The 16,875-nt window shown below is 43.9% G+C and overlaps 1 protein-coding gene across 3 annotated transcripts in view; it reads right to left on the reverse strand.

Annotated features, from left to right (window-relative positions):
• Positions 1–16,875, reverse strand: part of LOC126049160 (deubiquitinase DESI2-like) — a 98,571-nt gene that overhangs the window by 26,232 nt on the left and 55,464 nt on the right. The window contains exon 1 of one of the 3 annotated variants that reach the window (XM_049825057.1): positions 3,607–3,953. The exons of the other annotated variants lie outside the window; for them this stretch is intronic. Coding sequence (XP_049681014.1) covers positions 3,607–3,669 — 63 coding nt within the window. The 5' untranslated portion in view covers positions 3,670–3,953. Of the gene's footprint in view, positions 1–3,606; positions 3,954–16,875 lie in introns of those variants that run through there. 3 annotated transcript variants of the gene reach the window in all.

Genomic DNA, 16,875 nt, shown 5'->3' on the forward strand with positions numbered 1-16,875 from the left:
CAGTAAGCTTCAGAGAAAAACTGGCTTCTAGAGTGCCACTGTAACAACTCCCAGAGGACATGGTAAGTAGGTTGTCTTCTTCCCTCGGGCTGAGCTATTGTCTCACAGCAACAATACAAGCACAACATGCCCAGGTCACGCCAGCTGCTTTGCTTAGAGGAGTAACTAATAGGAAGAGAAGGGAGACTTTTTAAATTAGAAATGCTCCTGCCGGTTATCAAAGTCAGGGCTATCTGCAGAGGCTGGTCTGCATCAGGCTTTGTATTTTAAACAAGACAGTTAAACACAAAGCCGCTTTCAGCTATAGCTTTTTCTTCTTCCATGTTAAACTTTATGTTGGATCCAAACAACAAATAAGCAAACAAGCAGGAAAAAACCAAACCCCTCTCCTTGATTAACATGAGAGTAATGCACTGAGACCTGATCACCTCATATGTGCAGAGCACTGTCAGATCACAAGCTCGCCCTGTCCCCCAACCACTCTTGTTCCCAGAACAGAGCCGCAGCCCGCCAGACCCACCCTGCCCAACTCCAGGAGCCGAGAGCCAGGCTGCAGGACAGCTCTGGAAACACAAGTGATGAGGAGGCTCCACCAGAGATAACAGAGAGAGGAGCAAAAGTGCTTCTCTGGCTGATGGCAGGTGTTGCAGGATTACAACTGTCACGTGGACACTTCCGTATTTAAATGGTGTATTTTTTGGCATGAATTCCTTTAATGGACTATTACGGACTGAACTGCAACAACCTCAGCCATACCTGAATTTGAACTGAACAGCAGCTACACTGGTTTAGTACTTTCTTTCAAATAACTTCAATAACACTTTTGTGTTATTGAAGTGGGATCTCATTTGCATCTTGGTTCACTGCAAATAAATACTTCCAGTACGACCTACTAGCAAGACCAAAATGCAAAGCAGCTCTGAATCATGGCTGCTACTGTCCTCATCTCACCCCCGTCTCCAGGGTGCTGCAGAATCTGCCTCTGGTGTGCGACTGAACACGCAGCGAACGCCTCATGGCACTTTGGCACAGCCCACGGCTTGTCTCGGGAGGAAGCTATGCTAAAGTGAACATGTCAGTCACTTGCTGAGCTGGAAGAAAGAATCCAAGACAGATTTGAAACCAGGTCTGTACACACATGCACGAGCTGGGCTCGTTTTCCAAGGGGTTCGCAATCCTGAAGAACAGCAGCGACAGTCAGCAAATACTCATCTCTGAACTAAATTGGCTATTGCTTAGACTAAAAACAAAAATCTGCAGCTTGTTCTGAGTCAGATGAAAGAGCCAGGGAATCAGATACAGCAGTGTCTTAAAAGGGAGTTGTGATTCATGCCTGCATTGCATACTGCCTGCAAAATCATGCCGTAAACCCTACACAGAGAGACTTGGAGCATTCTGTCTCATTTCCAGAGACAGAGAAGAGCTCAGAACCTAAGAGAGGGAGGGAGGAAAGCTAACCAGAGTGTAGTCGCTTCACAAAAGCAGCGGATAGCTCAGGACTCAAAATTCAAACCCACAGAGGAACCTCTTTGCATTTATAGTTTGTAGTGTATCAGTTAAGAGTTTTTAATGCTGGTCCCTGATGTAGTCGAATTTGAAATTTTCCAGTTTTTATTCAAGTCTTCCCTGATTTCCCAGTTGTTTGGTTCAGAGAGCAGAGTATCTGGTGAGATAGTTTAGATTCTGGCAGATACTCTGAGTCAGTTGTTGTGTATTCACTTCATTTATCTGTCTTTCGCACAAAGGTAGAAGTGAAAGTCCCACTCGGACAGTGAACCATGCCCTAACTTTCCAGAAAGGAAAGAAGCTTAAAAGCTTCATTGTATTGATATGCTTCTGGTAGGTCTAGGATGGAGAAGCAGATGGTGTGATACTAGTGGCTTATGTCATCCTGGGACTTTTCAGAGCAGGAGTTCTGGGGAACTCCTACCAGAAATATAGGTTTCCAGATAGAAGAGACCCATCCATGTAACCACTAACTTCTACCATCAATTAATATCATACTATAACGCTGAAGTTTCTGTCACTAACTTTCTTTTTACCTCCCTACTTCAGACCATTGTTTTCCATGGTGTGTCTCCAAAGTCCTTCCTGCATCACTGTGCTGAGCAGCTTAACTAACCAGCTCCCTAGAGGCTGGAGACAAGACCACCTCTGTGAATATCTCAGATATTACTTTCTCTGAGCAGACAACACGCTAAGCAATATTCCATATATCACTCCAGTACAGACTGGATATTCCACTCCACCAGATCCATCCACTACCGAACAGACACTAACCCATCCTTTCTTATGATCTGTATGAACATATAGAAAAGAAATCCACTGGGAGTTGCTAAATAAATCTGGTTCTGGCAAATAGTTGCAAACTCCAAGTACTCCGTGTCATAGATCCTCGCCGTGCTCTTCTACTCTTCACTAGGTATCATCACAGGCAATCATCAGCTGAGCCAGGATACCAGGCTAGACAGAGCTTTGCTTTGACCTAGTCTGGTTGCTCTGCTGTCCACGTATGAAAACACGCTGCTTTGAACAAGACACCTTTACCACGGATGGGTGCAGATGATAAACCAGTAACTAACTTAACCATATCTCCTCTCAAAGCACCATCTGCCTATAATTCAGTAGAATTACTTCCTTTTCTCTGTGAATCCACTGGGAAAGCTTTGCTTCTAGGAAGAAGTAAAAAAAAACAGTAAAGGAGGACAAGAGATACAGATGATATTCTGACATTGCTACTGAGCAAGGAGCATGTTAAGGGACTGAAGGAAATGGCCAAATCACCTCATCCTCTGCTAGTCTTCATGGAGCACTCCGGCCAACACAAGTCCAACAACAGACTGTCCTTCCACCTAGGCTTGATTTTAACCCTTTCATCTTTGAGGGCCAAGTCACACACTGTAGCACCCAGCTCTCCTTGCAGAGGTGTCTCCTCTCTGTAGGATGGGGAAGCTGGCTCAACGCAGAAAAGACCCTTGGCTCAACAAATCCAGGTGGAGGACACCCAGGGCTCCAGCCGCTAACTAGTGTGCTCCATGAAAGGAGTCACATCTCTGCCTTTATACACTGCGTAAAGCCTTTTCCCAGAGGCTTTATCCTGGGCTCAGCAGTGCTTGGCCCCTGTGGTCAACTTACCCGGGCAGCCTCACGAAAACGTGCAGAGGAGTGTGTCTACTAATAAATGCACTGATCGGTCATATCTCAAACACCAGGAAAATTCTCTGCAATGTTAAAGCTCAACACAAAAGCCGGTATTAAAGGCAACATCAGATTCATGCAGGGATGATGCAGCCAGGGAACACAAAAGTAATATCTCGGCATTATTTTCTGAGATTTATTTTCTGAGATGCCTTGATCCAGATGTGAAATATGAGAGCAGAAAAGACAAAACTAGAGGGGAAAGCTAAAGAATATCACTTCAAGAAACCAGCAAGTAAAATCCCAGCCCTATATGGTCAGCAACTTCAGAAGAGTTTCAGTTTCCCCCAATACATTTTTCTAAACCAGGATCCAGAATCTTCGGCCCACAGAGGTGGAAGGAGAAAGCCCAAAACAGATCAGACTTTATTCACTGAGTAACGCCTGCAGGGGTGAAGGAAGCATTACCTCAACTACAGACACGCAGGACAGGGTTCTTCCTGCAGATCTTTGCCAAGGGGCTTCAGTCATGTTGCAGTAGTGCTCACTTCTGTTCCACAGCCCTAGGCATGCGAACAGTTCTGCCAATATGTCTCAGTCCTTCTGCTCTTCACCCCTTCTGGCCTGGAGCTTGAGTAATAAAAACTCACTATCATGCGGGATGACATCAAATTATCCAGCATGGCTGCTATTAGTAAGTTTTCTTTAGCAATTGGACAAGACCCAAGCTCATTTCGGTGTGACCTGTGTCTCTTACACTCAGTTCTCCAGAGGTCCAAGGCTTGTATAGTCACCAAGCCTAAAACGCTATTTACCTAATATACTGTGAATACTGATTAAGCAGGAAAGGATTTAAATGCATGTGGGCAGAACAGCAACTAAAAAAGCAGCTTAGCAGAGTATTGAGAAGAGGGGTGATAACACAGACCTGTCTTTGGTACTTCATACCTGGGAAAAATCTGGGGGAGCCCTCACTCCAGCGCACGCAGACTGTGACTTTTCCTGGCTGGAGGATCACCTCTTATGTCAGGTTCTCTTCACTGTTGGCAAAAGCTATCAGTCTGCAAGTCATGGACCGGGGCGTGACAGCCCGTCAGGTCATTCCAAACCCAATTAGCCAAAAGCGCCTGCTTTAGTCAGCTATGCTAACTTTCACTTAAAATGCCAGATAAAGAAACAAAACACTGCAGTAAGCAGGTCTCTGTTTACAGACAGGCTCGGCCTCCAGTTGCAATAGGCAATAACTTGTAAGTCTCAAGAAAAACAGTTCCCAGAGTGTGGGCATTGGCCTGTTTACAAACAACCCAACCGGCAGAACTGATCAAAGCTTGAGGAACTACAGGTTTTCTTCCAGGACACCATCCAAGTACTGAGAAATCTGCAGCTTCAATGCAGCCAGAGAGCTTGATGGAGCTCTGATGAAGCAGGGATGCAGGGTTATACAAGGACCCCACTTCAGACTTGGGCTGGGACACTTCAGACTTGGGCTGGGACAGGAGAACTGGCTGGAGAATAGAAATCTGAGGAGCAGAGTCACATTACGGAAAGAAGAAAAAGACAAGGCATCTCTTGGTGTGCAACTGACTCCACTCTGCTGCATTTTGAATGAAAGGAGCTGGTGCTGAGAACAATTCTCCACCCTTCAGGTTGATACACTCTAACAGCCCGGGAATTTTCTGGGAGATGACAGCCTGACATTTACAACTTATACCGCTAAACAAATTCCCTCATTCCCTCATGCGAACTCACAAATGCCAAGAGAAGAGACGCACGCAAGGCAAGATGCTCAACTGCGCCCTTGAGAGGAACAACAGCCCAAGCCTCTGTAGGACTGCGACAGCCAACTCTGTCTCAGCAGCTCTTCCATTTCAGCCAGGTTCTGCTCTGTAAACGATCTTTTCCTCTCAGGTTGGGCTAAATACATTCCTTAGCTGTCTTTTCACAGAAATTTCTTTGGAGGTTGCCATGGCTTTTCAGACATTATAATATGCTTCTGAATTGCCTGATGCATGAGCCAACACTGAAATCTTTGCAATCATGAAGCATAAAGAGCTTACTTCACAGTGGCTTCTAAAACGCTGTATGTGGATTAAAAACTGATGCTCCTGCTGAGGGAGAGTTGAAAATCTACTTATGCCTCAATGTTGTGACGCAATGTGATTTTACTGGACAAATAGCAGGACAGAAGAAAATATCAATCAAGCTGCAGAAAGGAAACGGTATGCATTTCAGCAGTTAACTTTTGGGTGTATTCAGAATATTTTTAATTAAATGTTTTTAATTTAAAATAACAAACAAGAGTTAGGGAAACCTTCAGTGATTCCACTTACAACCTCATCCTACAAAAGGGCAGGCACAGTCCTGGCTCAATATACTGGTATTACTTGAAGTCTTTTATAAGTTTCTGCTTTCTCCATTACTGTTCCACTTTCTGCCACGTTGCACTGACAACAGGCATTCTCCTGAGCAGAGCCTCCTTCCTGCAGCCACATCTGGGAGGAAGTTTACCACTGTGTATCTTTTGCCTCAAGCTGTACACATTTGTAGCCTGCTATTTAGAAGGTAGCTGATCCAGCATGCTTTGCAGTAAATACAGTTGACTCTTGTTGGAGACAGTAAACACTCATCCAATCTATGTTTCAGAGCTTGAGTGAGAACCTGCCTTACCAATGGAGAGATAGGGCAACTAGCTGGGTAAGTCAAGCAACCATTTTCTGTCCCTGCAGAATGAACATCCCTGTTTGCAAGTTTACACAGAGGCCAGCAGAAGTTAATCTACCAGCCCAAGGGTTTGTCACGCCAGTCACGACACTAACGGCCTAGCTTGGGTGTCTGTGTACACAACATGGTATTTGCAGTAGATTGTTTGTGCCATATGAGAAGCAATATCCCATTTTTCAAAGCTCCACCTGCTTCCCTTAACCTCAGTCCTGACTCTGCCCGAAGGAGTCAGCTGAAGGGGCTGGGGTGGGACTGGGGGCATCAAACAGAAATCGCTGAGGGGGACTTGTGCGATGTGGGTGCAGCATGTGCCAGTGCCGAGAGCCTGTCCGAGACGGTGGTCTCATAAGCAGCCCTGCAGAAGGACTACCCATGCTGTTGCACACCACTTCACATGTTGTACCTCCTTAGTTTTGACAACCTTCACTTACAGTCTTAATCTCAAGTACATGAAGCCAGAAAAAAAAAAGCGTCCAATTGCAGGATTACACTGAAGTGTATTTACTCAGGGAACGTGCCTGAGAAACTTGGATGTGTTATAAACTTAGTAAAGTGATAATGCCTTTGCTTTAGATGCATTCACAATGACAAATTGAGAGGTATTCAAAAAGAACAGCAGCAAAACGATCAGGGAAATGGCGAGACTGACTTATAAGAGAATTAATTCAGAAGAGTTAACAGCTTGGCAAAGCAATGACTACAGATGACAAATTTGCAAACATTTGAAGGGCTGACATGAATGATGGGAAAAGTCTTCTTAAGAATGATAAGAAAGGATTCGAGTAGGAGTAACATACTCAGCTTAAAAAGAAGAGACTTTGGCTAAGCGTTTAGAAGTTTCCTAGCAGTAAGAAAGCACAAGAAAACATGTGTATGACTGAAAGCCAGATACCAAGAAAGCCTTAATGTGCCTGTGCAGGACAGACTATTGAATGGTCCAACATGTTTTCCTCTGCTAATATCTAGGAGGCTGTTAACATCCTCAGCTGAGCATGTTTCAGACCCTGCGCACCTATGTGCTTTGTAAGCCCTCAGCCAAGCCTTCAGAGTGTGTTAGGAAGTAGGCTTCCTGTCAAAGAGGATTCAGGTCACTTGAAAAGAACCGTAGGAAGATAAATACCCTACAACCCAGTTCACCAGGAGATGTCAGAAGCACAGTGCAGATGCTTTAGGTCTGGAACCAGCTTGGTCCTGGCAGGCCCAGTAGGGTCAGCAATATGGCCTCAGGGCTCTCCACCCTTCATCTTGCAGGAAAGATGTAACTTAGACCAGTAATAATAAATTGGGCTGTTGAATGATTTCTCAGATGTGGAGTAATGCTGTGGCTAGGCCCTGCTCAGACCAGGAAACATTAACACCTCCTTCTCCTTGTTGGAAAGGATCCTTGCTGTCTTCTGTGGACTTCTACCAGTCTTTCTCTCCAAAGAAGAGACTAGCCCTGTCATGACGTCCAGCATTACAGAGGGAAAACAGACGTTCAGTGCATCCTTTGAAAACGCACTCCAGTTGACATATCGGTTTTGCCTAAGCCAAGGCATCTGCCTTTTTTCAGAGAATCAGGCTGCAGGTAACACGCACCCCAAGCCCCCCCAGAACGGCCGATTGCCTAACAGCTGTAGCATGTCCCCGAAGCACTGACAAGCAGAGTTCCTCTTTCTGCTTTGGCAAACTGGTAGCAGGGATTTGAACTTCAGCCTTTCAGATCCAGGATGAACACCCTAATCACCAACTAGAGCTTCTCCATCAAAGTGATACAAGTACATAGAAACAGGTGCAGCAGAAGAGATTGAGCAATGCATGCCACCAAATAAACTGGCAGTTAAGACTTTTCTACCAAGGGCTCATCTAGATCCCCGCTCAGGTTCCTAAATGTGTCTCCCGTAGTAGCAAAATGCTAATATGACACTAATTATTCCTCACTGGCTTGCTCTTTCTTGGAGCGTTCCTGCCTGGCCAAACACAAATACCTACTTTTTGGCTAGCTCAGGCGCACCAACAGTCCATGCCTGACCACCTAAAGCGGTCTCTTCTCGGGTTCCTAACGAAAACATCCAAAACACTGGTATCTTTCAAGCGATGGCATAGTTTGAAACACAGTAGCTGGAAACACCCTCCACTTTGCTGCTTCCATTCATAAGTAATTCAGGAACAAAGTATTGCTCAGCAGGATCCAATTCATAGGTACAGCCATCAGAGACTTTGGGGGAGAAAATTAATACCTATGACAAAAAAAAAAAAGTCTGTCTGCTCATCCTATTAACAAGGGGCAAAGCTCCACGGCTTGGTGGACAGGAGCGTCTGCTCTTCTTCCCGAATGGCGTTTCTTTCGGTTATCCTCTGACAGTCACTCAGACCTGCCAGGTGATCCAGACAAACATACTCAGTCCTCATTCCGTACGATAAGGCTTGCACACCTGCCAAGATCAGTCTGCCTTTTCTCCAAACCATAGCAGGGCAGTGGCAGGGGAAGGGAGAATCACCTCCAAAGAGGCAGGCTGTGACCATCCTGAAGGGGGCGGGATTCAATAGACTAACAATAAAGCCCCTATTGTCAGACGTATGACCTTGAAAATTTTGATTGGCTGCACGCAGGCCACTTTTAACTTTATTTTGGCAGGAACATTCCCTTAAGTGCTGCCATCTGAAGGCATACTGTGCTGAGGTAGAACAGGAGTGGGGAAAAAAAACCTCTGAGATGACTACCAAGTGGAAGGAATTTGGAATCAAGCTTGATTCAGAGCTAGAAATTTCTGTAAAGATAAAAGGATTAAAAACCAAAAAGAAACAAAGTCAGGGCAGGGGGAAGCAGGTTCATTATCATCTGGCTTTTTGCCTATCCCTGGAGAAGTAAACCTCTCTGATGTAATACTAGGGGGGAAAGTCGCTCAGGAATTGCTACTCTGGAAACCATGAGGCTGAGAATTGTTCCTGTGTATAGCAGGAAAGGCAACTATTGAGGTACACACTTTCTATAAATTTAAAATTTAAAGATATATTCAAAGGTTTGGGGGGGGGGGGGGGGTGTTATGGTCTCATATCAGGTGATTCAACAACACTCTGCTTCTCTACTTTGCAATTCTTCCTAGGATTTCAAAATACTTTACAAGCATTAAATTGTTAAGCCTCACAGCATTTGTGTGAAGCAGGAAGACATTCTTCATTTTAGAGGTAGGGGAAGAAAACACCAGCATATAGCTTGTGCTATGACTACAAAGACACAGCAAATCGGGAGCAGAGATGAGCTCAACATCCTGGCTCAAAGGTTAACAATCCAACAAGACTTCCGTACTGCCCACCAAAAAGAAGTGATCTACAGGACTGTCACGAGGTTTGCTGAAGTGGAAAGGAGTGAGGCTGACCCACCACAGTTCCTCTTCTGAAGAGGGATATCACAGTGGCTTCCTTCGGCAAAGACACTATAACCTACTGAAAAACTAGCATCCTATTTGACAAACAGAATTAAAGAAGAACACGGAGGAGGCTTTTAAACATTTTGGCTGTGATTTTTCAGCTTGAACTGTCTCCTGAGGAGTTCTAGCCTTAAAAATTAAACCTCTTACTGCCAACACTGTACTCATTTTTGCATTGCAACCCAATTCATTAATGCTTTCACCAAGGACAACAGCCTCCTAGATACACAAGGCAGGGACATCTACTGTCTTTATATCAAGTATAAGAAACTAGTTAAAACAACTTCTGACTTCTGTCAAGTTCCTGGATATGGATAACTACTTGGAGAGGACTAAGATAACAACACAGTCATTGTAATTACAGTCATCACAAAGGGATAAGAAGTCTCTTTACGATGTCACAGAAGGACCAAGAACACCACAGGCAATGGAATAAATAGTTCCTTTTGTTCCACCCCATTAATGCAGAGCACAACAACATATTGTTTTCAACCTGTTGTGCAGAGACCCAAGGGAGACAGCAAACTACTTCAAAGGAGTCTGCAGGCTTGCAGGCTTACATTTGTTCGGCAAAAGATGACATCTTCAGTAGAAAAAAAAAAAATAATTAAAAACGAGAGGCACACAGATGTTAAAGGAAAGAAAATTTTTGCCAAAAAAAAAAGCAGAGAAAAAAATCTTGGGTTCAAGCAGGAGGTGGAAGCGCGTTCGAACATCGCTAGACAAACTAATGATGGATAGTCCCATAGCTAGGATGTCAAACAAGGACTTGAGAGGTTCATATTCCCTGCTCTGCTATGGACATACTACAGATTTACTTCAGACCAGGTCAAAACTAAAATTTCATCAGCATGATACTACAAATTCAAAACTGTCATCCTCCACATTCTTCTTCAAGTTGCCATTTGCCCTGAAGTGTTTAACACCATCAGTATCAGGAATCCGAATGGAAGACCTTCCCACTCCACTACAGCTAGAACAGGTGGGCTCCATACTCAGATACTGAGAATCCCCAATAGAGATAGGGATCCCAGCTCTCCTTTTCAACCCCGATTGTTTGCTGCTGGAAGTTCACAGACATAGGCCTCACCCTGGGGTTCCCAATGGCAGCAATAGCACCTCATACCCAGGAGTTAAACCTACCCTCAAGCCAATCTGGATCCCTACAGAAAATAAAAAAGTAACAATCCCCAGATCTCCTCTCCATGCCAGTGCTACGTAAGGCCAAAACCCAGTCCGGCACTTACATGTCATATAGGCATGTAAATTCTCACTCCCTGTCCCATTCCCCCTCACTTGCCAAAACCAGTTGTGCCTGTCCTGGGAGCCAACAGCAGCAGCAAAGAGCAGGATGGGGGCTCTTTTGCACCCAAGGAATCTACACTCCGTGCTGCCTTTGGCGTGGCGTGGTGGCACGTGTTCAAAACACTTTGTGGTGCCCATGACAGAAATTGACTGCCTGCCGTTAGCATTAGTTTGCTATAGCAAAAAAATCAATATTTACCTCTAAGCTTCTGAGAAGGGAATCTCTTCTCCAGCATGGATGGGGGAAACCCTTTCACAATGTGAGCTGAGATTTTTTTCCTGGAGAGGTTCCAGGGGCCATGCCTGGCTGGCAGCATGCCTAACCAGCTTAGCTTAGAAAAATATTGGGAAATACAGATTCCTGCAGCTAGTGACTTGTCCTTTTTCCCTACAGTGTTTTGTCCTGTCTTGGATAAAACTCTTCAAATACAGTGCCAATTTCACACAGCGTCTCATCTCTCTGCATTATCTTTTCCTACAAGAAAAAGGATATGGGTGCATTTTTTGCCATAATCATACACTGTCTCTGGCTCTGCTGTTCCAGCACAATTACCGAAGAATCGCATTGCAGTGATGTCTCCAGATTAGAATTTAAGGGATAAAACAGAAAGCAAGGAACCTGAATATAGCAACGATAAAATGCTGTTGTGCCATGCAGATTCAAATACACTTTCCCCCAAAAACCCAGTTTCTGCTGGTCTGAAGAAGACAATTTAAAAAAACAAACAAACAAACAAAACAAACAAAAAGGAGTGGAGCAAGGAACCTTTCCCTGAAAGGGGAACTGTCTTAAGAAGGGGTAGCTGTATAACCTAGCCCAATGCTAAATTGGGTTGTTGGAATAATTATCTTCTACAAAGCACAAAACTGATATAAAAATGACTGGGGAAGTTCAGACAGAAACTCATTTATAACTCATGACCCAAGGGCTTCTATGCTGAGTGATTTTAGCACTGTTTAAAATGACCAAAGATACCAAACACTAATCGTTTTGAAAATGCGTAATCATTTCTGATTGTTGGCATTTAGCTATTGGATGCTGACAAACTGCTTTAAGGATACTTTTGTCCCCCATATGAATATGCAACAGAATGATTAATATATGTGCAGCATGCTACGATGGCTGGGAAAAAATTTAAAAGCTGTGGGAGTATCTTAACGACTCTGATGTAATGTGCTCTACTCTGGTTTGTCTGGGGGCTAGGGGGGATATTTTTTTTTTTCCCCAAGGATTCCCACTGTCTTTATTTAATGAGCAGCACTGGACATGCAGCTCTGCAATACCATTTAATAGCCATCCCTTGCTGAAAGACAGAGATGATCATTAGCAGCAGTGCCTGGCAACAAATCATCAGCGTTTAGTACTATGAAGATACTGCTTAGGGTGAAAACCATCTCAAATTAAAATATGGGTGTTTGTCCCTTCAAAGGGATGGCCTCTGTGCTTGCTTCTCCCAAGCATCACACACACCCTTGCATAGGGAGAAGCACAAACATGCCAGTGCAGCTTCTTTGGAAAACACTAAGTTATCCTTGCTTTCTTCTCCTTGCCTCCACCTCCTAAACAGCACAGCGTGTATGACACCAGTGTTGGACCAGCATTTCAGCTGCCCTAAATATTTACCTTCTGCTGGGCACAGTAATAATATTACACTTGTGCTAAAGCAAATCTTCTCTGCTAGTCCACTGTGTGTTGCATACATTGAGAAACAGACCTGAAATGACCCTAGCGATTCAGCCAACTGGTTTCCTCTGGACATGCATCTGAGGACATCTCCACATCTGAAATGTACTCAGTGAGATTGGGGATTGAAGGGGAAGAGGGAAGATACGGAAATACTTCAGTAAGATCAAGGAGGAGAATTTGCCTTATGTAGCAGGTTTCACTGGGAACATTCCTTCCCCTTCCTCCCCACCATTTGTATTTATTTCTATAAAAATCCATTAGATACTGCAACTACATCTTGGCTTCTATTTATTTTAGTGAAAAGAGAAATGGTTGTATATTTGTACCATGGGCTGCAAATGGTATCGTCTGCCAGATACCTCAGAGACCTGCCAAAAAATTCTCCCGCATGCAGAGTAGACATCTAATCTGAACTGTGGCCAGGCTACCATAGGAGAAACAGGTAAGTACTGTAAATGTCTCATCTAGCTCACAACATCCCCTAATGTCAAAGACATCTGCTCTCAGATTAAACTATCCCCTAGTTTGGCCCTTTTAAGAACCTTCTAGATGCCCAGATATCTATTGTAGGAAAACAAGGCCTTATTCAGCCCTAGCTGACAATGGCCCACCACCTTCCTCAAAAGCGGATCGTAACTCGTTTCTAGGAGTGAAGAAGCACGCTCCAAGCACACCCTCATTTTGATTAGTACCAAAAATAAGAGCCCATGCTCTTAATAGGGCACTACACACAGAAGTCATATTCCATATTCACCAAAGAATGCTTCCCAGAGAACCAGAGACCTAAAAAAATTACCACACTCTTTCCAGAGTGATCTACAGGGCAGAAGAGCAAGAGCAGAACGCCATACAATCAGGCTCAGCTTAGATATGGACACGACTCCCACAAGAGTGGGAGGGTGTTGTGCAACAGATGTGGATCTCAGTTCTCCTGTGTTGTTTTTTTTTTAAGTTCATTCATGCAAGCTAGGGAATACAAATGGTCATAAACCTATAAATTAAGCTAATTATCCTGCAGACCAAGAGAAAATAAAGATTTCTATTCCTATGTAACAGGGAAGTATCTGGACGCTCCAGCAATGAAAGTCATGCAAGTGATGAATGGATAGGTCTGAGACCATTCAGTTCCCACTCCATATATCTGCCTTCTCCCAAGTTAGATGGATGCATGCAAGAGGTAAACAGATTCATCAAACAAATAAGATCAGCAGCCCAGCCCGATATATTTCATCTTATGTGAAACTTCTGTTTGCTCTACAAAGTATGAGTTTGGTGGCATTTATATAATTCATTCTACTGTGCTTCCCTTTAGCACCTCAAAAATCTTGCTCAGCCTTGCTTACTGGAAGAGATCAAAAAGGGATAAAAAAAAATAGTCAGTATAAAACTTCATAGAGGAAACAAAGTTGCATTTGATTGGGCATTATGACCAAAGGAATGTTTGCATCAGTGGGAGATCTCATCTAGGAAGGAGGGGTTAGGGTTGCCAGATGGAGTTAAACCAATCGCTGTTTGCATGCATCCTATCAGATCTAGATGAAAAGTAGCTTGTAATCTCTCTGGAGCCAGAACACTCTCTCTTGTTCCCATTTATACAGTGTCTTCATGAAATATGGTGGAATCCATCCTAGTTCATGGCTGGGGCTCGTAGATGGTATCACAAATAATCCATTAACAGCAGGACAAGGCAAACGCTAGCATGCCGTAAGCAGGAGAGCGTTACCTCATTCCACAGGAGAACAGAGATAAAACTTGCACAAGCAAATAGGATATATATGCTCTTGCATCACATGTGCAAACATATAACTACAGTCTGTACATATACAGTGAAGTCTTAGAGAACAGCAGTGTTTTAACTCTCTGGTTTACATGAGGTGTCCTGCTAGCAATAAGCAAACATGCCCAAGAGTGTGTACAAAGCCAGCCACGGACAGACTGACAATCAGCCTTCTTTCACATACGGCATTTTAGTAATCAAGCCTAGAAACAAGCCCAGTATTGCACCAAAGCTGCAGCACTATAGATTTGTCCTTGGCAGGTCTCCTTTTGGGAACAATCTTCTCCCAACCATCTCCTTCCAGAACATGGTCACTTGCCCAGGAGTGCTGCTGAATCCCTAGAAATGCCTATGCTTTCTGTAGCAATAGTTAGCACGCTCGGAGGACAGCCTCCTTCGGCAACTAAATTACAGAAGATGCAAATTTTTTAACTCTCTCCCAGCTTACTTTATCCTCCAAGGTGCATTTGTACATTGTGAACAATGAGAGTAAATACACAGTGTGGTTTGCTACCCTTCAGCGGCAGCAATGTCTGGATGACCAAGCATGAAAACAGTGCTGGATAGATAAATCCTAGCCGCCCATGTACCTTCTTCCTCTCTCTAAAAAAAAGGCCACACACTCTAACATGAGCTTCATTTCTAGTTTGTGTAATCGTGTAGGCATGGTTTCTACCTCACTTGATCACCAAGACCATCGGGGTTTGTGCACCTGTGCTTGCAAATACCTTCTTTGCTTTCCCTTCCAACTCAGTCCTAGCAAGGCATAGGCTCTTTTTCATCCGTTTGATCAGATGGCAATACACAACGGATGTGAGCAAGACCAGGCTGACGCTGAATCGCTGTGTTGGTGCCAGTTCTAAAGAAAAACACTCCCTCCGAGAGAAAGAGCACCAACTAGGTTCAGCAGAGAGATGGGATGGAGACTAACATGCTTCACATCACAAGTGAGCCTTTGGAAGATGGCTGAAGTAAAAAGGAATCAGTCTTGAGTTTTAAAGGCTTAAGAAGACCTAAACTTTTGGAAGCACCCAGATGCTCCATTTCTTTGGAGGGTGGAACTGCTTAGCATTGTAGCACTCAAACCTTAGTTCAAGAGCACTCCCATAAAAGATCAAGACAACATGAACCCACAAATTAGGGGTGGGAAAACCCCAAGGCATCCAGCAGAGAGCACTGCAGACAGAGTTCTCTTACTGATCACTCCTCATCCAAATGGCCTCGGGACCCCGTGCTTTCAAAAACAGGTGAAAACATTGACACTTTTAGCTTCTAGATGGACCTAAAAAAAGATAAAGATAGCCTCTCCTGTAACATTTAGCTATCTCTTCAATCCTTCCTCCAACATGTCAGAAAAGTCTGTACGGCCACGTGATAGCGAAGCTGTAAAAGGAGAACTCAGACCTGACATGGCTGTTGCAGAGAAAATAAATCTTTGCATCTCTTGTTTCCACCAGAAGAAAACTGGTGAGATTCCCGTGCCTGAACCTCCCACTTTTGTTTTTGTAGAAGGAGTTAGGGAGAGTGAGGAAATCAGAAGAGGCTCTGTTTAAAGTTGACATGGACAAGTGTGCGATACAGACAGACAGAGTTGGCCCTGGAGGATCCCAGGGGCAGAACAACACTTACCCGAGTAACAGAGGAACCACAGGGAGAGAATAGCTGAATTACTAATGATCGTGGGCACCCTTTCATGTAAAATGTCTCTGGGACCTGAGCACCAGAAGGTAGCGACTGTAATGCTAATCTTCAAACAGAGGTTCACATGACAGCCAGGGAATTACAAGTCTGCAAACCTGGCATCTAGACTGGATTAATTAGTAGAAGCAATAACAAAAGATAGCATTAACAGACAATAAATATGATCTTTTTGTTAAGGATCAACATGACTTCTGTGAGGGGACGTCCTGTGACACCCACCTCTCGGTATTCTTTGGAGAAATCAGTGATCTCATTGACATAGTTAACTCATTTAAAAAATTGTCTTTGATTACATTCTTGAGAAAATGTCTTTAAGGATGTAACTAGTCATGAGACAAAGAGATATGGTGGGGTTCTGCAGGTGGCATGAAAAAGCAGATAGGAATTGATTATTCTGTCAGATGTAAAACCAATCAGAAGGAAGCCATTAAAAAAAAACCCCAAAGATTAAAAAAAAAAGGACTCGGCTTTTCTCTAGGTAGTAGACCTGCAAGCTCCCTGGCAAGGGATGATGATACAAAAGGTTACATTTGTTCATGAGAACTGAATGGAAGAAAGAGCCATCAAGGACTAGTAGAGAGGAGACATCAAGCTCAGAGAAGCCCCAGAGCTGAAAATGTTTGGAAGCTGTGAAAGTGTTAAAAGGAAGTGTCATACATGTTTGCACTGCTCCGTCTTCGATAGTGGCCACAAGCAGGCACTGAGGGAAGAAGAAGAATAATAATAATACTGGACTAGATGGACCCTTAGTCTGAGCCAGTTTGGCCATTCTTATGTTCATGTGTTCTTCTGTGTGAAGAAGACTGAAAACATTGAAAGGAAGCCTTGGAAATGAGTTCTCCCATCATATTGCAGTGATTAAAAAAAAAAGTAACAGAGAGATCTTATTTCCCAGAAGAGAGGGAAAGATAAGGAGGGGAGGTATTTCAAACACCCACCTGAAAAACTCTGGGCAAACCTTACAAATCACTGGAAGAGAATCGGCCTCACACTTTGATAGTCAGGATACAGTTTAAGCAAAAGTTTTGAGATTACATTGTAATTGCCCAATTAGCTCTTGCGTGCAAAAGGGATTCTCTTGCATTTATCCATATCCAGCAGGGCAGAAATCCAAAGCTTTCTGCCCTCTGTGGATT

The sequence above is a fragment of the Accipiter gentilis genome, chromosome 22, assembly GCF_929443795.1.
Source record: "Accipiter gentilis chromosome 22, bAccGen1.1, whole genome shotgun sequence".
NCBI lineage: Eukaryota > Metazoa > Chordata > Aves > Accipitriformes > Accipitridae > Astur > Astur gentilis.